This window comes from Macaca nemestrina, chromosome 17 (genome assembly GCF_043159975.1).
Source record: "Macaca nemestrina isolate mMacNem1 chromosome 17, mMacNem.hap1, whole genome shotgun sequence".
NCBI lineage: Eukaryota > Metazoa > Chordata > Mammalia > Primates > Cercopithecidae > Macaca > Macaca nemestrina.
In genome coordinates this window covers 34,713,263-34,740,390 of record NC_092141.1, presented here as the reverse complement: position 1 = coordinate 34,740,390, position 27,128 = coordinate 34,713,263, and the positions used below count along the sequence as shown (strand labels likewise).

The window sequence follows — 27,128 nt, the reverse complement described above, 5'->3', positions numbered from 1 at the left end:
TTTATTGAAAAAGACTTTAATGTGGTTAATATTTGAACCTCCACCAAAACACTGGAAGGCTGGGGAGCCCTCAGTATGTTGGGCCAGTCCCAGAGGCTGTTCCCATGGCAGCTGCTGGCAGGCCCTCCTCCCAGGCCACTCCAAGCCTGAGTTCCAATAAATACAGTGCAAATAAGTCTGGTCACTAAACTGGGGAGACCAAGACCTGGGGCACCAGAGAGGACATGTTGTATTGTCTGTGAACACACACATGTGCATTATCCAGCATACACACCTAGGATCATGTGCATTGCACACAGCCCCCCTCAGATAGCCTCACATCACACACCCCTCCCATCCATGCAGGCGCACCCATACGCGCGCGCACACACACACACACACACGCGCGCACGCACACACCTTTTCTTCCGGCACATAGGAAATTGAGCATACACACCTTCCTTACAGACACACAAGAGAAAGGCCATTGGCCTGGAGCTGGGAGCTTGGGGTGTCCCCTCCCGGCTCAGAGGAGTGGGAACGGGGTAGGTCTTCCTGGACATGGCCGATGGGCTGCGCCCCAGCCTAGGGGCTTGGCATGGTGGTGTTGGCCGGCCTGGGCAGGCACTGGGTTGTGGTGTTGGAATGAGCCCAGGAGGGGAAGGAGTGCAGGCTGAAGATGGTGATGCTCCAGCTGTTGATGGCCAGTGTGATGACCAGGACTCCAATGATGTTGAGCAGGAATCCCGCCCGGGCCTGGTGTGAGGAAAGTCCATTTGGCTAAGCAGGGGCTGGGCCGGACTGCCCCCAAGTCCCCAGGTATTTGGGGGTGCACAGGAGCCCTCCCACCAACAAAATTCTCTCTGGGAAGTTCTCCCTTTGGTCCAACCTGCAGCATAGCCAATGCCTTTGCCCCTTGCTTTACTCCCAGTGCTAACAGGGAAAAGGGACACTCCTGAGCTTCCAGGGCCCTGGGCTTGTTCTCTCTGAGCTCATCTCCCTGAGTGTGGGTGCCTGGCATCTTGGAGCCTTCCCCATATTCCCCACCCGCTTCCCTCCCTCTCACATAGCCTGGGGCTGGCAGGGCCTGAAGATGCCACCACTGAGCGGTCATGTCCCAACCTCCCCCACTGCACCTTCATCCCAGATGAGGGCCCGCTCAACTCTGAGACTCTCAGTGGCTTTAAGCTGCTTTGTGATTCACTAAGATGGAAAGTCAGAGCAGGAAGGAGGGATGAGGCATTCAGGCCTCCCTGCCACTCACCATATCCAACACTTTGATTCCCCCGAAAGAGAAGACGATGGCATTGGGTGGGGTGGCCACAGGCAGCATGAAGGCCAGGGAGGAGGCCAGAGTGCAGGGGAGCATGACGTAGAGAGGGTGGAGGCAGATGGCCTGGGCCTGGAGTGGGAGGCAGTGGGGCAGAGCTGACCTTGGTCCCCATCCTGGAGGGAGAGGCATGGCCCCCAACCAATTATCCTGCTTCTCTGGGGGACAACCCCTGCACCCCAGTACGCTCTCTGGTCATGAGCCCACCACTTCTCCCAGAAGGCACTGGGTGACCTGGGAAGGGCCTCTTGACCTCTCTGGAGGGAATGAGTGTGCTGCCCTGCCTTGTGGGGTGTGGTGAGGGGAGGGGCCCATAAAACAGATCTCAAAGGGGCTCCGGGGGTGTCATCAAAGGCTGTAGGAACACGTCTGGGGAGGAAGGGGCTTGGGACGCTTCGGGGAGCAATTTCACCCCGTCACCCCAGGAATGATCAGAACAGGGACTGGGGTGGGGACGTGGGTGAGGCCACGAGGATCCCCATCAGGATACTCCAGAGGTGACGTCACGAGGGACGGGGTGAGTCAGGGGCCAAAGTGCCTTGGGGCCCAAGGTGGCTCAAGAGCCTGGGGAAGGCTGGAAACTCAGGGGTCCTCTTCAGGAAAAGGAAAAGAGGAGGTGCAAAGACAGGATACTCTGCCCAGCAGGCAGAAGCCCCGGTGGGGCAGGCTGGAGGACTACCTGGAGGAGGTGTTTCTGAGGGCCAGCTCACCATGGAGGCTAGGATGGGCAGGAAGATCGTAGTAGTGGCCACGTTGCTAGTGAACTCAGTGAAGGTGGCCACCAGGAGGGAGAGGATGACCCCAATGGCTGGAGTTGGCACACTCTGCAGTGGGGTCAGCTTGTTTCCCAGCCACTCTGACAGGCCCGATTGCTGTGGGCGAGGAGGATGGTGTGTGAGAGGCAAGGCTGCCTGGGCCCCCAAGTCCTCTGCTGAGTCTCTATGAGGCTCCTGCTCCTGCTCACACCTCCCTGGTATTCAGAGTCAAAGACAGCTCTAAAGGGATGTTAGGATCCAGCTAAGACCAAGGGGCGCCCTTTCCTGCTCTTGAAGAACAGCTGGGTGTGGGAAGAAGGGGCAGATGAGAAATTAGGAAAGGGGGCCAAAGGGCCTTCTTGGGAAACTTGGGGCTTGGTGGGAGCAAAAATCATTGACCGCACTTACTCTTGCCTTTCTGACCTCTCTCAGGAGGTCCCTTGACAACCTTAGCCCTCTTCCTGCCCCTTCCAGTCCAGTGGCTTGGGGCAGAGAGGACCTTGCTCCTCGCAGGGAGGGAAAGTTGGGGGAGGACCCTGATAGAGGCTGGAAGAGGCTAATGGGAGGATAGGGACAGTCCACAGGGTCAGAAGAGCTCCGAGGTCTTGCCTTGCCACGTCTGGAATGCCAGGCTGTAAGCTGGGACTTAACCTTGCTCAGTGGGGCCAGTGCCTAGCACAGCACTGGGCACAGTCAGTGGATGAACATGCCACAGACCCAGGAGTACCCTGCACCAATCCCTGACCTGGGCAGCTGCCTCCTGTTTGAGCCAGAACACTGAGGCCCAGGGATGCCGTGTCAGGGATTTCCCTCTTTTGGATGGAGGCTCTGGGGAAAGATGTTCTGGTCCCCAGAGCCTGGGTGGGTGTGATCATGGTGCCCCCTGGTGGCTGTAGTGGGCAGACCGCGTCAACATAACCCCCAGTTACTTCAGTGCAGATGCTATTGCGTGCTCTGTCTGGCAGGGGGCAAGGGGCTGGGGTGGGATGGCATTTGTCTCTGAGAACAGGCCCCGCCCCACCAGAGAATCCTGCCTTCCCTTGGACTTTGAGAACTGAACTAAGGAGAGGTCCCTAGGGCTTGTGTTTCTTCCTCCCACATGGGGGCTCTAGGTCTCCCCAGCTGCTGCAAAGGCTCTGCCCACCTGAGAGGCTCCTACATGGGAACCAGGTCTCCCCTCTGTGGGACAGAAGCAGGGCCCCCTCTCTTCCTGCCACAGTCTCCCTCACACAAGCTAAGGAGGGGGCTGGGGGCCTCTCACCTCACTGCCCTTGGCCAGGGCATAGCCACCACCCAGCAATAACACGATATTCCACGGCATCTTCTGGTTCGCTGTCTTCCAATCGAGGAGGCCAAGAGGGGCCTTCAGCTTCCCTGGGTTTTCTACTCCCCAAGCAGAGAAGGACGGGTAACCAAAGAACAAACAGGCCTTTCCCCTCTCCATCTGGGGGCTCCCTGTGTGGGTCCCTTTTGGAGCTTAATGCATGTAGGAGGGGGGACTCTCAGTTCTGCAACATCTCATCTTTGTCCCTGAGTCTCTGTGCCCTTGGCAAGTCGTTCCAGCCTTTCTGGGCTTTGCCTACTCCTGCCAAGTGTGGTGGAAGGTACATTACATACTTGAAGGCAGGGGCTGCCTGGAGACCCTTCCCTGCCCCAGTCCAGGTGCTTACCTGGGTCCTGGGTCAGCCCTGGGAACTTGGAGGGTATGATGAACATAATTACACCGATAAAGATGGCCACTGTCCCATCGGACACCATGCTGTTGGTGGGGGGACAGGGAAGGCTGGGTTAGCAGCTTGGGGTTGTTCAGGGCCACAAGGTGGAGGGTGGTGGAGAGGAGCCCCTCCCATAGACAAGCCTGGGGAAACTTCATCCCCCACCAAGTGTTACCTCCTGTTCTGCAATGAGGGCCCTACACCCTTTCCTCCTCCCTAAGCATGTAAGTCCCAGATGTGTCCTCCTCCCATCCCCTGCAACTCTCACCTCTCCCCCGTGGCATTGGGAAAAGCGAGGTTGCCCCAGCCAAGAAAAAATCCCGGCTCCCGGGTGAACCAGAGCAGCACCAGAATGACGAACAGGACACTGATGGCCTTTTCTGCAAAGGTCATGGGGCCCAGCAGCCTGTGCTCGGTCTGGATGATGCCGTAGGCTGCTTGCTGTTGCTCCTGCATTTTCTCCCCAGTGCCAAAGTTCTTCCGGAAGCTGCAGGCAGAGGGACGGGGCAGTTTGTGGGGGGCCTGCTCCAGGCAGGGAGCAAGGGGCTCTGCGTGCCTATGATCTAAAGGCTGAGGCCCAGAGAGGGCATCTCAGGGTCACCACACTCAGGTCCTGGCTCCACCTGAGGTTCTGGAGGAAGAGCAGAAGACTTTTAGGGGTCATAGTTCTTGCTTATTCCCCATGCTTGGCCCTGCTCCATTGAGCCCCTTTTCTTCCAGGGGTTCTATGGTGCTGAACCCTCCCTTGCCCAGGGTGAGAAAGACCGAGCAGCTCAAACCCTGGGACTTCTTCCAGCCCTGGCTCACAGCTCTCCTCCTCCAACAACCTTCAGGAAGTCCTCCCTTCCCTCCTTTGCCTGCTCTGGGTATCCCCTGCCAGCCGGAGTCCCACTTGCCTTGTCCTCAGAGGCACAATAGGCTGCAGTCCACTTCCTTCTGCTGCTGACTTAACTTGTGTTGACATTTAACTTTCCACTTGGGTAAATCTCATCCTCCCTGCTGGTCACGCTTCACATATCTTTGACTCCCCCATGGTGTCTGGTACTGTGCTGACCTCTTCTACTACCACCTTGCCTTGTACCAGCCCCCAACTTTAATCCAGCTTCCTTATATTTGCCCAAGTGATTTTTCCAAAGTGCAGGAGCAATGCTTAAAAACTTTCAAGGGCTCTCCACTGCCTGGGCAGGAAGGGCAAATTATAATTCATACCATCACTCCTATCCCATACTCATGGCAGACATCACTAATCAATCACAGACTTGATACTAACTGAGCCTTAGCAGGGTCTCCCATGATTTTCCAACTCAGAGTTCCAAACAGTGACTACCAGGAACCTGGTGGAAGTAGGAATGAAATCCATTTATTACTCTTGGCTTCAAGGACAAGATCCAAACACTTGGGTGGCACATAAGAGCTTCTAGAACCTTCCCCTGCCTACTTCTCCAGCTTCATGACCTGATGCTCCTTTTTGCTGTTTGTGTTTTAGTCCTGCAGAACTAGAGTTCCCTCAAGCACATCATGTCCATTCTTGCCTCTGTGCTTTGTGCAAACTGCTCCTGCTGCCTGGAATGTCTGCACCCATTCTCTACCTGGCTGACTTCTAGTCCTTCAAGATTCAGCCCAGGCATGATCTCCTTCATGGTGTTCTGGAATCTTCACTCACCTGCGCTGAACTAGGCACTGTGTTCTCTGTGCTCCTGCAGCATCTGGGCTTCCCTCTGTCATGGCCCCCACCATATCATCATCCACCTGATGGGCTACAAGGACAGGGACTGTGCCTAGTGTCTTCTAGTATTCTCAGTGCCTTACACATGACCCAGTATACAGTAGGAACACAGCAGGTGGTTTTGTAACTAACCATGCTCAGTGTGTGCTCCTTAAGCACCTATCAAAGGACAGTGGAGCATTATGGGAAGGGGCATCAAGTGACTGGCTTGCAGTCCCAGCACTGACAATCTAGTTGCAAACCACTCCTGAAGCCTCAGCTTGCGTGTCTGTGAAATGGGATAATACTCTTTACCCAGTAATTTCCTCAAATGGGGGTCCAAGTGCACAGAGGGGACTTGGCAGGGAGACGCCTTCTCACTGGGATAGTGATAATATCATTTTCCACATCCGGACCCAACTGGAAGCTCCCAGGGCTGAGGGCAGGGACCTGGGCTTCTCTTACCGACTTTACCACTTACTTGAAGCCCAGGAAGAGGATCTGTAGCCACAGCCAGGCCAGCAGCAGCAAGATGACCATGGTGGGGAAGGCGAAGCTGAACCAGGAGGCGAAGTTCACCACGTTGCCGTTTTGGGGGAAGAGCCTGAAGGAGGAACATGGGCTGCCGTATGACGTTGCCCCGAGAACTGCCCACCCCCATTCACCTCCCAGTGAGTGTGCAGATCCCTCAAGGTGGCCCATCCCTTGTCACTCACGAGTTGATCTGGCCTTGCAGCACCAGGTTGGGTGCGGTGCCGGTCAGCGTGGCGATGCCCCCGATGCTGGCGGAGTAGCACACACACAGGCTCATGCACTGGGTGAGGCGGAGATGCTCCTGGCTGAGATGTACCCTCCCCTCCGAAGGAGCAGATGTGACAGGGAGGGCCTGCCCATTATCTGGGAACAGGGGAGAGCCCAGGTGGGGGCAGGTACGGGACCAGCTCTGGGGAATGTGGCCAGGGCTGCGAGGGCCTCAAAGGCACCTTGTCTGTGAACAGCCCAGACTGGGGCTGGAAGGAGGACAGAGGATGTCTGCAGGCCTGAGGGGCCCAGCAATCCCCAGAGTCTCAGGCTGGGAGCGGCCTCAGAATCTCTCTGATCTCTGATTACCCAAACCACACAGGAAGAATGGATCCTAGACCTTGGACTGTCCACCTAGACTCCAGCTCTCTTCTTGCTATGGTGACCAAGCATCTTGGCTTGCCCAGGGGTGAGGGGATTCCCAACACAGGGAACTTGCCATTTTAAAGAAAGGAAAAACAAATTGGTCACTGTCCTTCTTGCATCTCTTTCTTCTCTCCCCAAAGGCTCCAAGATGACCAGCCCTCGAAACGGACAGACCCTCAGACTCTCTCCAAGAACCAAGGAGTTGGGGCAGGGTCTAGCCTCATTTTTCTCACCAGGTTTGGTTTCCTCCTTCTGGGGACTTGGTTCCTGGAGCTCGAAGGTCGGGTTGTTGCTGCCCTCCTCAAGGTTACTGCTGGCTTGTGAGCTGTGCAGCTGGTCCAGGACGGCATGTGCGATGGGCACCATCATGGCCGAGGTGGCCGTGTTGCTGATCCACATGGACAGGAAGGCCGTGACCAGCATGAAGCCCAGCATTAGCCTAGGGACGGGCAGACAGACACACTGCTGTTGCAGCTTCCCTTCAGGAACTGGGTGCCCAGAACATCTCCTCATCAGGTTCTCCCGTGCTGGTTTGCAGGAACTCACAGGGCAGGCCGCACCCCAACGATGAGGAGGACCCGGAGGGCGATGCGTTTGTGCAGGTTCCAGTGTTCCACTGTGATGGCCACCAGCAGCCCCCCGAAGAACAGGATGTTGGAGTCCTTAAGATACTCCATGGCAACCTGCCAGGCGGAGACATGGCTGAGCGGGGGGAAGACCCTGGAGTCTCCCACGTTGCCCCCGAGCTTATGGGATTCAGTCACTGACATTCCCACAGACTGCCATTCCCCTGGGCTCTCGAAACTCGATGGAAATGGTCTCTGAATAATCTGCCATTTAAAAAAAATTAAATTCAACTTTTTGGAGACAGGGTCTAGCTCTGTTGCCCAGGCTGGAGGTGCAGTGGCACAATCACAGCTCACTGCAATCTCCACCTCCTTGGCTCAAACCATCCTCCCACCTCAGCCTCCCAAGTAGCTGGGACTACAGGCATGCACCACCATGTGCGACTAATTTTTGTATTTTTTGTAGAGATGAGGTTTTACCTTGTTGGCCAGGCTGGTCTCGAACTCGTGAGCTCAAGTGGTCCACCTGCCTTGGCCCCCTAAAGTGCTAGGATTACAAGCATGAGCCACCACACCTGGCCTGGATTATCTACCATTTAATATCAACCAGGTTCCCCTCTTCTTGCCAAACTCACTTTATCTCCCCTCGGGAATAATTAATTGGGAGATAATCTACTGTGATTCCATTCATGTTTCAAGCCATGGCCTGGGAGATAGATATTTTAGTGCTGTTTCTCAAAACTAGACAGCGGTTCTCAAAGTATGGTCGCTGGGTCAGCATCATCACCATCTACTGGAACTCGTTAGAAATAAAATGCTTAGGCCCTACCCCACATCTACTGAATCAGAAACTCTGGACCCAGCCATTTGTGTTTTAACCAGCCCTCCAGGTGACCCCGACGCTGTTCAAGTTCAAGAGCCACTGAACTAGAAGTATATGAGTGTGTTAGCTGGCCTTCAAGGCCCCTTTTCTGTGTCACCAGGCCTTCCACCTCCCACCTAAGGCTGGCTCATCACTCCCACTTTGAATGAACTCTCAGCACTAATTCTGCACCCCTCCCCACCCCAGCCTGCAGCCTTCTAGCTGACTTCCTCCTCATGCAGACGCAGGAACCCCTAATCCATGTGCCCTGCCTATGATGAGGCTTCCTTAGTCAACAAGGTCTGAGGGAACCCACCCCCTGGCCTCCCGCATTGCCCAGAACGCTTTCTCCTATGGATGGGGGCTCACCTCAGAGGCATCCATGATGCCCATCATAGGGAACAGGATGATGGGGAAGAGGGCGGTGACAGCCAGGGGCAGGGCTTCAGTGCACCAGAAGAGCGCCATGAGAATGATGGCATATGCACAGTAGGCCTCCTGCAGGTGGGAGGGAAGCAGCAGAGCTGTCAGAGGGCCTGTGTCCCAGAGCCATGCCACCTCCTGTCCCTCAGACAAACCAGGCCACTTGTAACTGCCTTGGGAGAGCCTGTGACACCCATAGCCATCGATTCCCAAGCCCAAGGTCTCATTTCAAAATGTAAATAAAAAACAACGCAAAGCACTCAATATCACCTTGTCTTTGACCTTGGGGAGCCCAGACATTATAAGCCAGCCACTTCAGAAAGTCTGGAGTTGGTTACCAGTCCCCATCCAGACCAAAGGGATTGCAGGGGACCCAGTTGAGGATCCCAAGATGAGATGGGGGCTGCCAGAGAAGGAGCGGGACCTGGGCAACGTGGACCTTTGCCTGGCACCCTGGCTTTCCCTGGCTCTTATCACAAGCAGCAAGAGTATGTTTGTTTGTTGGACATTTAGTGTTTGTTCCCTCTGCTAGGAGTGAGCTCTCCATCAGACAGAGTCGGTTTTGTGGCATCTGGATCTTTGGAGCTCAGGACCCAGCAGGTTTTGGAGCAAATCTTGTCTGAATGAATGAATCACTGGAGAGTTTTGGGAATGGTGGAGAGTCTCTTTTCTAGCAATCCTGGTCTGTCTGCTGCATTACACAACTCCAGAGGAGCAATTTACATTTATAGGCTATGTAAAGTTTCCCCCAAGATGCTTGTGTTGTGCAGGGAATTGTGGGGCAACACTGAGTCTCGTGGGTCTTTGGGTACCAGAAGTCCCCCTTTCCTACATGAAACCTCTAGGTCTAGAGAAGCCTGACCTCAGGCCTGGAAGGGGACCTGGGGCAGGAATGGAGGCCCACCCTCCTTATAGAGCCTCTCCCAGGGCTGGGGAATCATTAGCCAGGAGAGGGCACCCATATCCCCTCTCCAGGGGCCGGGCACCTGCCCTCTCTTTGTTTGCCAAAGGAAGGGGCCACATGCTGGGGTTTGTTGGACAGTGGGGCTGGGGGGCCCCTCCTCCCTTACCCATCCCAATTGCCCCGTCCTTGTCCTCTCCACCTCATACAGGCTAGGCTCACACTCTTAGTACCCTAAAGCTTGGGAAGGGTCCCTGAGGTGGGAGTAGGTGGTGGCCTGGGGGAGGAGGCAGCTGCTATTCAGCAATTCTTAGGAACTTAGTATTGTCATTTTTGTGCTTACATGAAAACATAACAGCCATTAAGGTGGGTGTGGTGGTCCCACCTTATAGAGGAGCTCAGAGGGTAAATGGCTTGCTCAAGGTCACAGAACTATCACAAAAAGCGGCAGAGCCTGGATGGAACTCAGATAAGGGATTGGGATTGGGTAACCTTCAAGCGCTACCTAAGAGCACTCCCCTTTTAGTCTATGTGAATGGTGCCCCAACAATTGTGCAGTGCCCAGCTGCCCAGCTGCACATAGCCCCACCAAATCTGTCGGAAGCCAAGCTCTCTTTCCACCAAACTTCTGCTATCCCTCTTCATCCTGGCCATAAACTCATCAGCCCCAGGAGTGGGGCCATTTTGACCCTCAACCAGAGAAGCCCAGCCCCCACCTCCCCCCACAGGATTCTGCTGGTGCCAGTGTTTCCTCACCCGCAATGGCTGAATGGCCCATTACCCTCCTCCTGGACTAAGGGCAGGCCAGCCCTCCTGGACCCTGGTGTCCTCCACCCTGTCCACCCAGAACTGTCTGGCCAGAGACAAGGGGCGGGGCTGGGATGGCACTCACTCTGCTGATTCAGGAAGAAGTTTCTGTACAAGTATTGGAGGGTGACTGCATGCCAGGCATCATATTCTATGTGCTTCAAACACTTTTACAAGTTGCATTTAGTTGCTCTCAGAGGTAATAACTTCTTGTTCCCATTTCACAGTTGAAAAAAGAAAGGAGTGAATAGAGTTCAAAAATGCCTCACAGTCACACATATAGTAAGTGGAGAAGCCAGGCTATCTGCTTCCCGGGCCCCAGCTTTCACCTGCTACCCTGAGCATGATCACTTGCATTTGAGGGTGTCCTCAGCCTCAGGCTCCCTGTGACCAGTGGATGTAGGGAGAAGCAGCTGGGGCTCTGAATCCAGAGCTATCTTCCCCAGGGCCTGCCACTTCCTGTGGCTGGGCTCTGTTAAGTCATGTCACTTTGAGACCCCGTTTCCATACTCCAAAGGGAGTTGTTAATAATCAGACCAGGTTGGGCATGGTGGCTCATGCCTGTAATCCCAGCACTTTGGGAGGCCGTGGCGGGCAGATCAACTTGAGTAAAGGAGTTCGAGACCAGCCTGGGCAACATGGCAAAACCCAGTCTCTACTAAAAATACAAAGAATTAGCTGGGTGAGGTGGTGAGCACCTGTAGTCCCGGCTACTTGGGAGGCTGAGGTGGCAAAATCACCTGAACCCAGGAGGTTGAGGCTGGAGTGACCTAAGATCATGTCACTGCACTACTCCAGTCTGGGCAACCGGAGTGAGACCTTGCATCAAAAAAAAAAAAAAAAAAGTCAGACTCGCCTCCATGTGCTCCAGTGTGTGTGATACATGGCTCCCGCCCCTGTATGCCTGTGTCTGTGATGGGTCCCTCTCTATCTCTGGATCAAAACACAAGACCTGTTCCAAAGTTCCATCCAGAAGCTTTTGTTAACCCTGGTGGCTTTGGCCCTGCGTCCCCGTCCCGCCTTCTGGGCAGCCTGTCAAGCTGGAGCACAATTTGCTGACTTGTTCTCCCTGCATCATGAGATTCTTAACTGGGGCATGGAATTCCGAGGATCCGTGAAGTTAAACGGGAAAACTATTTTATCTATTCACTAACATCAAACTAAGGTTGTGAACATAAAATCATAGTGCTATTAATGGTATTATTGGTGACTTGGTCACAGATATTTGATTGTGACTATCAGCTATTAGACACTGATCCAGATAAGTTGTCACAGTTATCTCAGAATATATTTCGACATTCTGTTTACCTCCATCCTTATTTAGAAATTTCGGTAATTATTATACCAACTTTAGATCTTACCTAATGCACCAGCAAGGAAACACATCTATTTCTGGGCTGCAATTTATTTTTCCATATTTTGATACCTGTATTTCAAAATAATTGGTTTATTTGTGATCCCATGCCTTTTATTTTGTACATTTTATTTCTTACTTTTTCTAATTAAAAAAAATTTTTTAGAGACAGGGTTTCTCTCTGTTGCCCAGACTGGAGTTCATGGTGTGATCATAGCTCACTGCAGCCTCCAACTGCTGGGCACAGGCAATTCTCCCGCCTTAGATTCCCAAATAGCTGGGACTACAGGCATGCACCACAATGCCCAGCTAATTTTCTTTCTTTTTTTTTTTTTTTTTTTGTATTCTTTGTAGAGATGGGTCTTGCTTTGTGGCCCAGGCTGGTCTCGAACTGCTGGCTTTAAGTGATCCTCCCACTTCAGCCTCCCAAGATGCTGGGATTACAGGTGTGAGCCACTGTGCCTGGCCTGTGCATTTCAAAGTAATTTTCTGAAAAGGGCAGAACCAAGACTCAGGGAGGGTTGGGGTTTGAGACTGAGGAGCTGTCAGTGTTCTGAGAGGCCCCCTGGGTCAGGTACTCTTGGGCACTCCCTGAAGGCAGAGCCCTAGGGGTCTTTTCTTCTTAGGCACACAGTATATCCAATTACAAGGTCAGTGTTCCCAGCTCTAGAAGTGGGGCTTTGGGGATCAGCCTTATCTTTCCAGGTCACTCTAATGCTCTCTGCCTTGCAGCCCAGCTCTATGGAACCTAGGACAGCCAAGCTCAACTGGCAGCCTATGGCATGGGACTCAGCTGGTTTACACGCTGGCCACTGGCTGCTCCCCAGGACTGCTGCACTGCACAAGTCCAGGTCACCATTCTCATATGGAGTTGTGCAAGGCATAGCTTGCACTGCAGTCCCTGGTGGCCCCTCCTGGAGCTCAGAAACTAGCAGGGAAGAGTTTCCTTCTGGTGGCAATGCTCTTCTTTCTGCCTCTGGCCCTGCCTCCTCCTTCCCCAGGTCAGCAGGGTGGTTGTTCCCTAGCTCTGTTTCTTGACCGTAGCAGCTACTCTCCTCTCAGGATCTGTATATGGCTCCTGAGGACAGGGGCGTAGCCTCTTTCTCCTCTGTGATCTAGCTTGTAGCTCTTTTGCAGGTGCTGGCCTGGTCTGTAAAGCCTCCTTTCCCACTGGTGTCATCCCCACCCCCAAGGAAGTCACCCTGTTCAGATCCTTACTCTTCTCCACCCAGCAGTCAATCCCCGTGATTAGAAGCCCACTGCGGGCAGGCCCTTGGCCTCCTGCCTGTTCATCAGCCACTCATTCCACAAATACCCTCTCTGGGCCATGCACCCAGTCCTGCTGGTTCTGCCCCTTGAGTGCTCCCATTTATTTCTCTGTAGCTCTGAAACACTAGCCTGGTCCAAGTCTCAGCAAGACCTCTGCAAAAGCCTCCTTATTCATCTCCCAGCTTCCTCTCTTGACCCTAAAATCCTTTCTCCTTGCTGCAGCCAGAGTGATCTCAAAGCACAAATCTGTTTAATTTGTACTCCCCCTCCCTCAGCACACACACACTCATCTCAAAACAGCTCACATCCCTTTGGTGGCTTCCTAGTGCTTTCAGGAACCTAAGTTCAGGGTTGGTCTGTGCCTCGTATCTTAACACTCTCCCTCTTACTCTCTCTGCTCTGGCCATACCAGCCCTCTGTGGGTTCCTCAAATACTGCATCCTCCCTCTGGCCACAGGGCCTCTGCCCACAATTTCCTCTCTCTGGACCTCTCTTCCCTCCCTACTTTGCTTAGTTGATATCTACTGGTTCTTGAGATCTTAGCTCAAATATTGATTTTTCAGGCTGGCTTCCAGGTGGGGATATAGTTCCCATTTTTCACACTCTAAGTCCCTGTACGTCTTCTGCAGAGCACTCATCATAGTCTGCAATTAAACATTTAGTTTTAGGGACTAAATGATGAGTATCCATCTTTGTTGTCAGACTCTACCCTTCAGGGAGCAGGGTGCAAGTCTGTTTCTGCTCACCCCCGCAGGGTGCCTGGCATCTGTTTAGCAGAGTTGACACTGAATGAATGGGTGAATGAACATGGGCCCTAGGGGTAGAGGCATCAGTCAGGCCCAGCGCTGGCCCTCAGGGAGTCTGAGTGCCTGTGTGGGCTGGACTGAAGGGCAGGCTGAAGAGAGAGACCCCCAGAGGGACTTCCAAACCCTAAGCCTGGCAGCTTGCTTCTTCTTTAGTGGGAAAGCACATGTCCAGGGCACAGGGTGCTGAGTACTGAGGCCCTGCTTTACTGCTGTGTGTCCTTGGGCAAGCTACTTAACCTCTCTCAGCTTTTCTGGTAAGAAACATCAAGCATTCGCCGCTATAAACACATTTATCTCCATTATGCAGTTTCCTCCTCTGGAAATGGGGATAAGAGAAACATCCACCTAGCTGGGTTACTGTAAGGATGAAGAGACCTAACAAATGTAGGAATACGGTTTTTTAAAAAAATTTTTTTCTTTTTAAGAGACAGGGTCTCACTCTGTTGCCCAGACTGGAGTGCAGTGACGTGATCACAGCTCACTGTATCCTCGACCTCCTGGGCTCAAGTGATCCTCCTGCCTCAGCCATCTGAGTATCTGGGACTACAGGCGTGTGCCACCATACCCAGCTAATTAAAATAAATTTTTTTTTTTGTAGAGATGAGAGTCTCGCTGTATTGCCCAGGCTGGTCTTGAGCTCCTGGCCTCAAGCAATCCTCTCTCCTCCGCCTTCCAGGACACTGGGATTCTAGGTGTGAGCCACCGTGCTTGGCCAGGAATAAGTTTTCAAGCATTGTAGCCTGTGAGCACGTAGCAGGGTTGGTGCTGGAGAGAAACGTGCTCCTGGGCTTCTGGAGAACCAGAGAGGATACATGAGGCACAAATGGAAGTGAAGGTGCCAAGGAGTCCAGGGCAGACTCCGGACCCAGGGTGTGTAGCAGGTGTGGGACCTGTGGGCATCATGGCCTCTGTCAGGCAGCAGCACATGTGCCCACAGTCTCAGAGGTGTCACACCTTATTTCTCTGGTGACTGAAGGTTAACCCAAGGGTGGGGACGGGCTGGCACATGGGGGACACTCCCACTGCCCCCTGCCCCTAGCAAGTGGGCATGCTGCTGGCAGTGAGCACTCCCGGGTCTCAGGAGCAAGGCGAGGCACCAGGTGGCAGCCTGCCAAGCGCCTGTAAAGCAGAGACCAGAAGAATGGAGCTCAGAGGAGAAGGGGCCCCGTCCCTGAGCCTCCCTTTGTCTGGGCTGAGGAAGGCTTCCAGAGAGGGAACCTTGAGCGGGTACTGAGGAGTGAGTAGGAGTTCAGTTAGTGGGCAAAGGGGGTTGGGGTGAGGGAGTAAATGTAGAACAGAATGAGACATAAAAGATCAGGATGCATTCTTGGAAAGAGCCTTGCCTGTCCTGAGACGATCTAGGGCTTTGTCTGGAAGACAGGGGAGAAAAAGGGAGAAGGCCTCAAAGAGTTTTAAGCAGAGAGAGAGTGGCATGGTCACACTTGTGGTTTAATAAAAGATTACACAAATACTACCACATGTGGTTAAAAAATTTGTGTGCAAATGTTTGTATACATCCAGGGAAATTTCTGATATAGGGGTTTGTACTTTTTTTTTTTGGTACCAGGATGCCCTTGGCAGCCTGATGAAGCATTCCAGTGTCTTATAGCATAAGGTTTTTAAATGCACTAAATAAAATACGTAAGACTACAAAGGAAACCAATTTTATTGAAATACAGGTATTGTATTTCAATACATGGAGTTTGGAGCCAAACAGGTGTGGGTTCAAATCCATTCAGCAGCATGTACTGCCATGTGACCTGACCGAGCCTCTTCGGTGGTGGCTCACACCTGTAATCCCAGCACTTTGGGAGGCTGAGGCGGGAGGATTTCTTGAGCCCAGGAGTTCAAGACCAGCCTGGGCAACATGGCAAAACCCTGTCTCTACTAAAAATACTGAAAACAAAAACAAAAACAAAAAACAAAACTTAGCTGGGCATGGTGGCATGTGCCTGTAATCACAGCTACTTGGGAGGCTGAAGTGGGGGAACCACCTGAACCCGGGAGGCAGAGGTTGCAGTGAGCTGAGATTGCACCATTGCACTCCAGCCTGGGTGACAGAGTGAGACCCTGTCTCAAAATAATAATAATAATTATTATTATTAATTTTTAAAACCTAAACTAATAAATAAATACAGCTATTAAAATATGAAAAAGTGCTGGGTCCAGTGGTGTGTGGCTACTTGGAAGGCTGAGGCAGGAGGATTGCTTGAGCCCAGGAATTTGAGGCCAGCCTGGCAACACAGTGAGACTCCATCTCACAAACAAACCAAAACATGAGACAGTGTGGAGAGATGGAAGTCTTTTCCAGGAAGAATAGGCAGATGCCAAATGCCCACTACCTTTGAGGCCTGAATATACAAAGGGGACAATGGCCAGTTCATATGTAAAAATATGTTTCACAACGTCTGTAATACCAGCCGAGAAGTCTAAAGACAACCTCTACAGCAGTAAGCCCTAAACACTCAGGATTTGCTCGATGACTGCCAATGCCCCTGATTTTTGCCCCAAACTCTTTACTCCTACTTCCAACTCAGGACCAACCCCAGAAAGCCAAATATGCTCCCCTAACCAGTCATCTGGGGTGCTGCTTCTAGTTAGCCGCCTATGGCTTCCCTGTGCCCAACAGTGTGCACTGGAAGCCTTTCCTTTTGGCCATTCTGAAGCTTTCCCACCCTACACCTGCCTCAGGCTGCACGTGATGGCGGTGGCTCTTCCTACCCTTCGCTTGTTCTCATTCAGGTGTCCTTCATTGATTTGCACACCTTGATGTGAATGACTTTGTTGCATCAGCTTCTGTTTTAAGAGGCCAAAGGAACAATGAATTTCTGAGTGCTGGAGAAAACAAAAGTTGGGGGAAGAGTCCTGGTATCACAGCCTGGGCCAGGGCCAGCCCTGCCTGTATGCACTAAAGAGCAAAACGCAAGCCGGCGCTGTGATGAACATGGCATTCCCATGCTCCTCTAGGAATCTGAGCCTTGCGACAGCCCTGAGCCTTGCTGCTGGATTACATCCAGGAAACTTTACTGTTGAAGGGGGTGACTTACTTTCCCATTCCTGGCCTTCACCTAGCAGGTGCCGATAAATAGGGACATGATTTAGTAATCTGGGCAAAATCCAAGTTGGGGACTCTGCCCCAGGGATCCCCCTGGCCTTTGAGGCTGGGTCCTTCTTCTAAACCTACTTCCCGGCATCCCAGAGTCTAGAAAAACAATCTCCGCACAGTTGCAGGTATGGCTATTCCTAGGCACACAGCTCACCAATCTGGTGGGTGACCAGACATGCCTTCCTGTTCTATAGGTGGGAACATCTGAGGCCCTCCTAAGCACAAGAGCCCATTTGAACAGAGCGATGGAGAAGAGGTGAGGCATATACACAGGACTCCAGACCAGTCCGTGTTTTCCAGGGGCCCAGGAATTCAGACAAGAGGCAGAGGGCAAAGGGAACATGTGTTTGTCAAGCACTGAGTGTCAGGCACTCTACATATATGTGTGTTATCTCAGCTCATCTTCACAACACCCCTTAGAGATGACAGGGTTTGAAGAGGCTCGGTCAGGTCACATGGCAGTACACGCTGCTGAATGGATTTGAACCCACACCTGTTTGGCTCCAAAATCCACGTTTTGTTCACTGGACTCTGCTATCTCAACTGAGGGCCAAGAAGTCTCAAAAGGTAGAGGTGGGGCCCAGAACAGAGGTCCAAATTCCTTGTATAGTTTTCATGCCCGAAGTGAATCATCCAAGTCCCTGCCTTTGAGGTTCAGGAACAGCTTGCACTAACAGTATTTTAATTACACAGGTTTTTTTTTTTTTTTTTTGACAAGGACTTGTTCTGTCACCCATGCTGGAGTACAGTGGCATGATCACTGCTCACTGCAGCCTCAACCTCCCTGGCTCAAGTGATTCTCCCACCTTGGTTCTCCAAAGTAACAGGGACCACAGGCACACGCCACCATGCCCAGCTAATGTTTTTTATCTTTTTTTTCTTTTTGAGACAGAATCTCTCTCTGCTGCCCAGGCTGGAGTGCAGTGGCGTGATCTCGACTTACTGCAGTCTCTGCCTCCTGGGTTCAAGCGATTCTCTTGCCTCAGCCTCCCGAGTAGCTGGAATTACAGGCATGTGCCACCACGCCCAGCTAATTTTGTATTTTTAATAGAAACAGGGTTTCACCATGTTGGCCAGGCTGGTCTTGAACTCCTGACTTCAGGTGATCCACCTGCCTTGGCCCCCAAAGTGCTGGGATTGCAGGCGTGAGCCATCGCGTCCAGCCAACTTTTTTGATCTTTAGTAGAGACAAATCTCCCTATGTTGCCCAAGTTTGTCTTGAACTCCTGAACTCGAGCGACCCTCCTGCATTGGGCTCCTGAAGTGCAAGAATTACAGGTGTGAGCCACCACTCCCAGCCTTAATTACACAGATTTTAAAGTTCAAACACATGTAATGTTTATGCATTCTAAAAGGGGCAGTGATTCAGATGAAGAAATTCTGCCTTCTGGCCTTACAATAAATGCAATATTGACTTCAGCTGAGTTCTGTCCTGGCCACTAGAAGACTGTTTTTACAGATGCCTTTGGGTCCCGGGAGGGGTTTGCGTTTTGACTCTAACTTACTAGCTGAATGACCCCTGAGTCGTAAGTTATTCACCCCTTAACGCTCACAGCCAAATCCCTACTCCTCCCTCTAGTCTTGTAGGCTGACATTGGCTGACCTCAACCCTCTTCTCTAAACTTGACTTAAACAATCTAGTGAGGCCTCTTAAGGGAGGGAGAGCCCCCGAGCCACACTGGACTTGCTTAATCCCTTCAACTTGCCAACTCACCCCAGCCACAGGCCTTTGCACTTGCTGCGTATTCTGCCTGGATGGCTCTTTACCCAGAGCTGCGCTTGGCTGACTTTTTAGAGAAGTTATTTTTGAGACAGGAGTCTTGCTCTGTTGCCCAGGCTGGAGTGCAGTGGCACCATATGGCTCACGGCAGCCTCAACCTCCTGGGCTCAAGTGATCCTCCTGCCTCAGCCTCCCAAGTAGGCGGGACCACAGGCACACACCACCACACCTGGCTAATGTTTTTAGTGAGGAGACAGGGTCTTGCCATGTTGCCCAGGCTGGTCTTGAACTTCTGAACTCAAGCGATCCACCCACCTTGACCTCCCAGAGTGTTGAAACACCCTCCTCAGGAGGCCTTCCCTGACCCCATCTAGAGCAGCCCTCCCCAGTCCGTGGTCACAGCCTGCTGCATTGTTTCTGCTTTTTGTGTATCTCCCCACTCCTCCCACTTTCTCTTCCCAACACACCCAAACAGTACTTGTCACACAGTACTGAGTTCTGTGTTCACTAACAAGATGCATGGATGGATGAACGAATGAAAGGATGTAAAGTTTCCATGTCTGGCTGCAGGGTTGGGAGAGCAGGAAGACCCCAGGCCCTCCTGTTCTCCATCTGCTGGGACCACCAGAGAGTGACTAGCATTTCAAGGTTCTGTTGCCACCCCTCCAACACACCCTACTATTCCCGGCCCCTACATCTTTCCTTCTGTGGTTCCCTTCACCTGTTCTGCTGATGCCTCTGACTGTTGAAACCCCATCAACCTTCAAGGCCCAACTCAAATGTCACCTTCTTCAGATTCTCCCTTGACTCAGTTGGAAGAATTTGCTCCCTTCTCTGAGCTCTGCAGCCTTCTGGCTGAAACTTTGTGTGGTGTAAACACCTATCTCCTCCTATAGACCATAAGCAACGTGAGGATGGAACATCTGTATTCCTTTTGGTAACCCCTGACACAGAGCAAGAGCTCAACAGACATGCTGGACTGAAGTATGGTGGGAGGATTGACTGACAGCTGGATGGACATAAGAAAGGATGGCCTGGGAAGTGGGTCACAGTGGGAGCCTGACCAATCTCCCAGGGAGCCTCAGGCAGAGACTCCAAGACCAGGTTCCAGTTCAAACTTTTTTCCTAGCTGGGACTTTAAGCAAATTGCTTCCCCACACTGGCCCTCAGTTTACATGTCTGTAAAATGCAGATAGTAGTAGTAACCTCATGGTAACACATAGGCTTCTTTTTCTTTTTTGAGACTGAGTCTTGCTCTGTCACCTAGGCTGAAGTGCAGTGGCACGGTCTCAGCTCACTGCAACCTCTGCCTCCTGGATTCAAGCGATTCTCCTGCCTCAGCCTCCCGAATAGCTGGGATTACAGGTATGTGCCACCACGCCCAGCTAATTTTTGGATTTTTAGTAGAGATGGGGTTTCTCCATGTTGGCCAGGCTAGTCTCGAACTCCTGACCTCAAGTGATCCGCCCACCTTGGGTGCCCGCCTCCGAAAGTGCTGGGATTACAGGCATGAGCCACCATGCCCAGTCCAACACATAGGCTTTTGAAAGAAATAAATGATCTAACAATGCTTTGAAGTGCATGGCAAAATGCTGAGCACACAAAATATACTCAACAAATGTCCATATTATTATTATGGACACAAATTTGAGCCTATGCTGGGGCTCCTTCTTCTCCCTTTGGAGGCCAGGGTCATGGGGCTAAGCTCGGGGACTCATTATAGAGAGTAGAGATTCAACAGGGATGCAGGACAGGATCCATTTTGTGCACATTCTTTCCTTTCTTCATTCAAAAAGTTGGGGGTGGCCGGGCATGGGGGCTCACGCCTGTAATCCCGGCACTTTGGGAGGCCAAAGCAGGCAGATCATGAGGTCAGGAGATCAAGACCATCCTGGCTAACATGGTGAAACCCCGTCCCTACTAAAAATACAAAAAAATTACCTGGGCATGGTGGTGGGCGCCTGTAGTCCCAGCTACTAGGGAGGCTGAGGCAGGAGAATGGCGTGAACCCGAGAGGTGGAGCTTGCAGTGAGCTAAGATCGCACCACTGCACTCCAGCCTGGATGACAGAGCGAGACTCAGTCTCAAAAAGAAAAAAAAAATTTTTTTTTAATTTGTTTTTTGAGGTAGAGTCTCGCTCTGTCACCCAGACTGGAATGCAATGGTGTGATCTCAGCCCACTGCAATCTTCTCCTCCTCCCAGGTTCAAGCATTTCTCCTGCCTCAGCCTCCCGAGTAGCTGGGACTACAGGCATGTGCCACCATGCTTGGCTAATTTTTGTGTTTTTTATAGAGATGAGGTTTCATCATGTTGGCCAGGCTGGTCTCAAACTCCTGACTTCAAGTGGTCTGCCTGCCTTGGCCTCTCAAAGTGTTGGGATTACAGGTGTGAGCCACTGTGCCCAGCCTAACAAGTATTTTTTGAACATCTACTTTGTGCCAGGCACTGGGGATTCTGCATGGGACAAGACAAAGTCCCTGCCCTCACGGAGCCGACATTCTAGTGCAGGAAGCCAGAGAAGAAGTGAAAAATAAGCAGATAGATAATTTCAGAGAGTAAACACCCTATAAACAAAAGAACAGGGCTTTTCCCCAAGAATGACTGGGGTTGGTCAGAGAAGGCTTTTCTGAGGAGGCGGATTTAAGCTGAAACCTAAAAACGGGAAGGAGGCATCTGGGAGAACAGTCCAGAGCGATGTGAGGAGCAGAAAAAAAGCTGGTGAGGGTGGGTGAGAGTGAATGAGAGGTGGGACACAGGGGGAGGGAGCCTGAGGTGTCCAGGGCTGAGCCTTGGTGACTCCTGGCCGCTTGAAGAGGTTTTATCCTAAGTTTGACAGGAAGCCAGTGTAGGATTTTTTGTTTGTTTGTTTGTTTTTTCAAATTAAGGTGGGGTCTCACTATGTTGCCCAGGCTGGTCTCAAACTCCTGGGCTCCAGCAATCCTCCCACCTCAGCCTCACGAAACGCTGGGATTATAGGTGTGAGCCACCGTGACTGGCCAATGTAGGGTTTTGAGCAGAGTGGGACACATGGGAAATGACCGGGGAGACAGTGGATCCAGGGACGGGGAGTGACTCCATTCTGAGTATTTTGGGGTATCAAGTGAGCAGGTCCTTCTGCTGCATGTGGAAAGGAGGGAAGGAGAAGAATCAAGAATGCCCTCGAGTTTTTGGCTATTGCAGCAAGGTAGATGGTTGAAGCATTTCTTGATACCTAAGCCAACTGGAGAAGGGCAGGAAGGGTTTTAATTTGGATGTGGAAAAGTGTGTCCTGCTTATCCTGCTTACAAAGAAAATATCCAATCGGGGAGATGGCTGCTGTTCATTAGATAATACAGGTTTAGAAGTTAGGGCTGGGGTTACAGATTGAAAACTCATCAGCTTAGAGATGCTTTTTAAAGCACGAGATGGCATAAGATCAGCTAGGGGCAGTGGGGATGATGGAAAACCTCAGAGTCAGATGGAGAAGAAACCTCAGGGTCAGGAAAGTGGGAAGGGGCAGGGCTGGGCAGGAACCAGGAGAAGGTGTCACCAAAGCCAAGAGAAGACAGCACGGCAAAGATGGGGTGACAGCTGTGACAAACACTGCCAAGGGATTGAGGAATGTGAGAGTGGCCCAGGGTTTGGTCACAAGGAAGTTGATGGGGTCTGAGTCTTGGAGATGGGAGCTGACAAAAGAGAAAGTGTGCTTGTGGTGTAGACAGTGTCTTGAGGTTTCCTGTTATGAGAGAGAGCAGAGAAGGAGGCATTATCTGGAAGGAGTGTGGGCTTGAAAGACAGCTCTTGTTTGTTTGTTTACGATGAGAGATATTACAGCACCCCCCTATGTGGATGGGGGAGATCAGGCAGAGAGGGATATATTTATCTTGTAGGAGAGTGAGGGGACAATGGCAGCAGCAAAGTCCTTGAGAGGGGCTGGCCTCTCCTAGACAGGACCAGAGTCAGGATGGGGCCGGCAGCATCTGTGAGCCAGAGGCAGGTAGCAGGGCCAGATACGGTGCAGAGAAGGCAGGGGCTGCTAACATCCCAGTCTCACCAAGAGGCATGGCTTCTAGCACCAGCTCAACATTTCCTGTGTGACCTGGGCAAGATACCGAATCTTTCTGAGCTGTGCTTCCCCAGGCGAAGGGAATTGGGAAGAAATCCAATCCCCGTCTGACTTCCCTCCTGGGGTTAACACACGTGCCCCAGACTGTCGGAAAACCCATCTGATGGGTTCCTAGCACTGAGATGCCACCAGCTTTGGCCTGAGATGAAGGTCATCTCAAAGGTCAGCTGGGCTTTGTTACTGAGCAGGTATCAGGGGCCCAGGGGCTGTGCCACTACCACCCCCAGTCTCTCACCCCTTTGGGACACCATGAACAAAAAAGTCTGACTCAATTTCTCTATGACAAAAGGAAGAAAATGGCTCGATGGGCAGTTCTGGGGGTGTGGGGTGGGGCAGGAGGCAGCAGGGTGGCGAGAAGACAGGCTTTGGCACCAGATCACACCCAGCTCTGAACCTCCCAGCTGTGTGATTTGCCAGAGGCCGACTGACTGAAGATTGAACTTCAAGGCCTTCCTCCTGGACCCTTCCCAAACCCCCAAGCTAATATCAGATGAATACTTTTGTGTTCTTTTGCTTACAGACTGGGGCCCAAAGGTGTGTAATACACAAGTTCCATGAAACTTGGATCTGCCCTGGGACTTTGACTAAGTGACTTCACCTCACCTTCCCCATCTGTCAAATGGGACAGTCAGGCCTGACCTCTTAAGATGGCAGAAAGGGTTACTGGGTGCCTAGGATAGGGCAGGCATTGGGGGCTCAATTTAATGAGAGATGAAGTTATGACTTCTGCTGGGGGTGGAGGAGGAGGGAGTGACGCCTGGTTGTGCCCAGCTCCCCCTCCATCCGGGGCACAGTTTTTGTGCTGTCTACCTGCAGGGGTCCCCTCTTCCAACTCCCACCCCTCCTCCTCCGCAGACTTAGCCCTTGAATACACAGGTGAACTCTTTCTCTTCCTGTTTATGCTCTTAAAGACGCAGACTGCCTGCAGCCAGCTTTCTCCTATTCTCCTTCCATCCCTCTTCACTGTGCCGCTGCTCACCCGGCCTTCCCCTCCCCACAGCCATCCCGTCTCAGCCCCCATGGAGCCCAGTCCAGGGCTAGGTGGGCACACAGTAGGCAGATCAGCTCCATCTGCCCCTCCTGCATCTCCTTGATGAAACTGGTTTCCTGTTTCCTAGGGCAGTAGGCTGCAAACCCACCTAAGCAATTCACACAGGGCTCCTACAACTGGGTGCCAAGCAAAAGCCCCTTTTGACCTCCTAGCCTCAGTCCTCAGGAGGAGCAGGGGGCGATAGCCTCACTTCCAGGGCAGCGGCAGTGAGGAAGTTATGCTGGAACCTAAGGATGCCCGATCCCGGCCCAGACAGTCCCTCCCCTGCCCCCTGGAGTTATGTGTGCTCAGAACACCAAGTCCTTACCTTACTGGGGACAAGGATGGGCAGAGGCAGCAGGAGAATGGGCAGGAAGAACACGATCAGGTAGGAACGATAGGCCCACAGGGCCTGCCAGCAGGTGGCCATGGTATGGACCAGTGAGGGCTGCCACGGCCACTGCCTCCAGGAGCTGGGGAACAGAAGGACCAAAGACGCAGCCCAGCAGGAAGGTGGCCCGGGCAGGCTTATATAAAGCCAGCTGAGCGTTAACCATTGACCCACTCTGGCAATCAGAGTGTTTTTGGAGTCAAGGAGGTGAGAGTAAGGAGGAGGGACCCACAGGCGGAGTAAAGATCAGGAAGGGAGAGGGAGAGGGAGGGAGGAAAGAACAAGGATTAAAAAACTTCAGGTTCCTTCAAGAAGTTAAGCCCAGCGTTAACTCCTTCTGTTCTTGGAAGCTGCTGAGGGTGGCACTGAAGGAGCTGGAGAAGGAAGGAGGGTCCCCCAGCCACCCTCCACAGGCAGTCCCCAAGCCCCTTCCCTTAGCCCGGCCTTTCCTTTCTCCTTCTGTTCTCCAAAGCCAGGTTCTCAGCTGAGACTTTATGTGAGAGCCGGGGTGGGGTGGCCCTGCCCTGCCCACAGAGATGCCCTAGGAATTTCCAGTGTAAGATTGGCAGCAGCCAAGGCCTGGAGCAAGCCCTCCTCCTCCTTCTTCCAGGTATCGAGGACCATCAAAGTCCCTGGTCCTGACTATGTCTTGTGTGACACTGATCCGCCGATTTAACCTCTCAGAATAGCCACTTCCTCATTCTGCAGTAATATCTTGCTATTGCGAGGCTTAAATTAGACAACTTATATACGTTGAGCTTTGATGCGTGGCAGGTGTACAATGAAGGTTAGTTTCTTTCAGGCTCTTCCTAGTCCCCTCGTCCCCCAGCAAAGATTGTTTCTTATTTCGGAAACATACTAGATCTCTCATCCATCCATCCATCCATCCATCCATCCATCCATCCATCCACCCACCCACCAAGCAAGTATTTAGCACCAATTATGTATTCAGCCCTGTGCTCAGTGCTAAAGATACAGAGATTAAAATGCTGCTGCTGCTGCTGCTGGTGCTGGTGCTGGTGGTAAAACTGACATTTGCTCAGCACTTAGTACAAGGCAGTTACTGTACTGCATCAACTCGGTAACTACACCATGGGTTAGGTGTTACTATTCCATTTAACAGATGGGGGAACTGAGGACATGGAGCCAGCCAGAATTCACACATGCATTATGGGTACCCTGAGGGAGGTCCAAACCAGGGCAGAAGTTCTGGGTGAAGGGCACCAGGCAAGGGCTCCTGGAAGAGATGGCATCCGAGTGAAGGCTTAAGAGCTCAGTCTTATTTGGCACGAGGTGATAGGGGAAGGAGCACAAGGAGAGGGAAGAGTGAACGAAGGTCTGGAGGGTGATGTGTGCATGTGCGTGCGCGCGCGTGCGCGCGTGTGTGTGTGTGTGTTGAACAGAACAGATTGTAGTTTGGAAGAAATTATGGGTCTTAATCTCTGGCCAGACCCTCAGTCTCTTGGTACCCTCACCCCTCCTCACCCTGACTGCACGCAGTTGAAGGTCAATGCATGTTTCTGAGGTTATCAGAGTGTGATGATCTGTGTGGTCAGGATAAGGAGGCGCGGTATCAGGATAATGTTTCAGGCGGTGAACACAGTCTGGGAAGAGATGCAGAAGCGTGGGGATGTTTAGAGAACAGAAGGTTCTGTGTGGTTGGAATGTGGGTTTGCGGGGGACAGGATTAAGAGCTGATAACTATAGTTCTAGGTGTACTAGAGCATGGCCTGGGCTGTTATGCCACCGAGACACTCCTGGAGCCAGTGGAGCTTTTATGAGAAAGGCCCTGGTGCTTTCTGCGGGCGGTCCTAGAGGTCAGAGGGACCCAGGTTGAGGGCTCCTGGAGCGAGGCCAGGCTGGGTGGGATGCTACAGTAACACAGGACAGGCTAGCCACCCCAGTCCCCCTTCAGGCCTGGCTCCTTCACTGCCACACAGTGGCCTGCCACCTGCTCAGGGCAAAGTAAGCAAGAGCCAGGAAGGACAGGGAGAGACAAACGGTTTCAGACACTCAGGACAATGCCCCGATTTTATCTCACCTTGGAGGAAGTGTCTCCCATGGCCTGAGGCTCTTAAGGAGCCAGAAGAAAAATGAGGCCAGCTTCACCCTCAGGAACAACATTCACCGCGTGTAAAATCTGCATCCCGGTTTTATCTAACTCTCCACACCAATCCTGTGATGTAGGCTCAGGGCAGTGAGGTTACTTGTCTAGAGTCACACACCTTGTGAGTAACACAGAGAATGCAGATTTGCTTCCAGGAAGGCTGTGCCCTTGGCTCAGCCCTCCATTCTCTGGCCTCCTTTGATGGAGCTGGAACAAAATTCAGTGTTTCCAAGTGGGATGGCTACTATTTTACTGAGACCCTCTGACTTCCCCCTACAGCCCTCTTCTAAGACATAGGCTTTCGGGACCTTCTTTGATTCTTTTTTTTGACCCAGTGTTGGGGGGCTATTGCATCACCAGCAGCCAGGCCCCATCAGCGATGAATTCATCTCAAAGCGGTGTCCCAGGGCCAGCGGGAAGCCGCCAGCTGTCATATTCATTACAAAAGCTTCCCCTTTGCCTGGCAGTCACATCTAGGGCCCCACACTGCCAGGTCTTATTCAATATTCTGGTTTGCCCCATCCCCTTCTCCTTTAACTAATGGAGCAGGTAACTGTGGTTTTTTCTGTGGCTCCTAATGAACTGTGAGTAACATATGGTAGTTGCCTGGCTGGCTTCTTCAGTCTTTGTTGGGGCCTTCCCTGTGACGGGTCTCTGTACTATCTCAGGAAGGCGTCACCACCAGGAAACACCTACCCTGCACTTTGTCCATTGCCTCTCCTGGACAGGGCCATCAGAGATTGGCTGCAAGTCCTTCGGGGAGAGGAAATGGCCTCTGGCTTACAAGAGGCAGCTTGTCCTCAGAAGCAGGTGGCTGATAAGCTGGAGATAGAGCTGGGGCTGGGTCACAAAGGTGGCTTTTAGGAAGTTTATATCTGAACATGTGAGGCAGGCTTTAAGACAGGGGCTCTTGAGGCAACCCAGCATTGTGCAGGCTGGGCCTGGGGCCCACAGTGGCACAACTCCAGGGATCCTAGAAAGGCGGGATGGCTGGACATATGAGGGAGCATCAGGAATTTTTTTTTTTTT

General features: G+C 52.3%; 1 protein-coding gene across 4 annotated transcripts; it reads right to left on the bottom strand.

Moving 5' to 3' along the window:
- Positions 1–24,099, bottom strand: LOC105476189 (solute carrier family 13 member 2). Of its 4 annotated transcripts, XM_011731881.3 has the most exons (13): positions 23,930–24,009; positions 10,296–10,416; positions 8,449–8,577; positions 7,198–7,334; positions 6,885–7,090; positions 6,201–6,381; positions 5,966–6,088; positions 4,048–4,266; positions 3,735–3,823; positions 3,326–3,447; positions 2,020–2,181; positions 1,244–1,425; positions 1–735 (listed from the first exon to the last, which is right to left on the bottom strand). In XM_011731881.3, the coding sequence occupies exons 3-13, from the start codon at positions 8,545–8,547 to the stop codon at positions 321–323; spliced, it is 1,935 nt and encodes a 644-aa protein (XP_011730183.2). In that variant the 5' UTR covers positions 8,548–8,577; positions 10,296–10,416; positions 23,930–24,009; the 3' UTR covers positions 1–320. The 4 variants fall into 4 exon arrangements, with proteins under 4 accessions (XP_011730183.2, XP_011730173.2, XP_070938673.1 ...); XM_011731871.2 differs by lacking the exon at positions 10,296–10,416 and having other exon boundaries at positions 23,930–24,099; XM_071082572.1 differs by lacking the exon at positions 10,296–10,416 and having other exon boundaries at positions 470–735; positions 1,244–1,381; positions 7,198–7,481; positions 23,930–24,099.
- Positions 24,100–27,128: the final 3,029 nt, after the last annotated feature.

What these genes read in the sequence shown, in the direction of transcription:
- LOC105476189 (XM_011731871.2), bottom strand. Translation starts at nt 24,031, where the DNA reads ATGGCCACCTGCTGGCAGGCCCTGTGGGCCTATCGTTCCTACCTGATC. An exon ending in ATCCTCTTCCTGGGCTTCAA is followed by an intron (nt 4,267 to 5,965) that starts GTAAGTGGTAAA and finishes CTCTGCCTGCAG; the next exon opens with CTTCCGGAAGAACTTTGGCA. An exon ending in TGCCCATCCTAGCCTCCATG is followed by an intron (nt 1,426 to 2,019) that starts GTGAGCTGGCCC and finishes CTCTCCCTCCAG; the next exon opens with GATGGGGACCAAGGTCAGCT.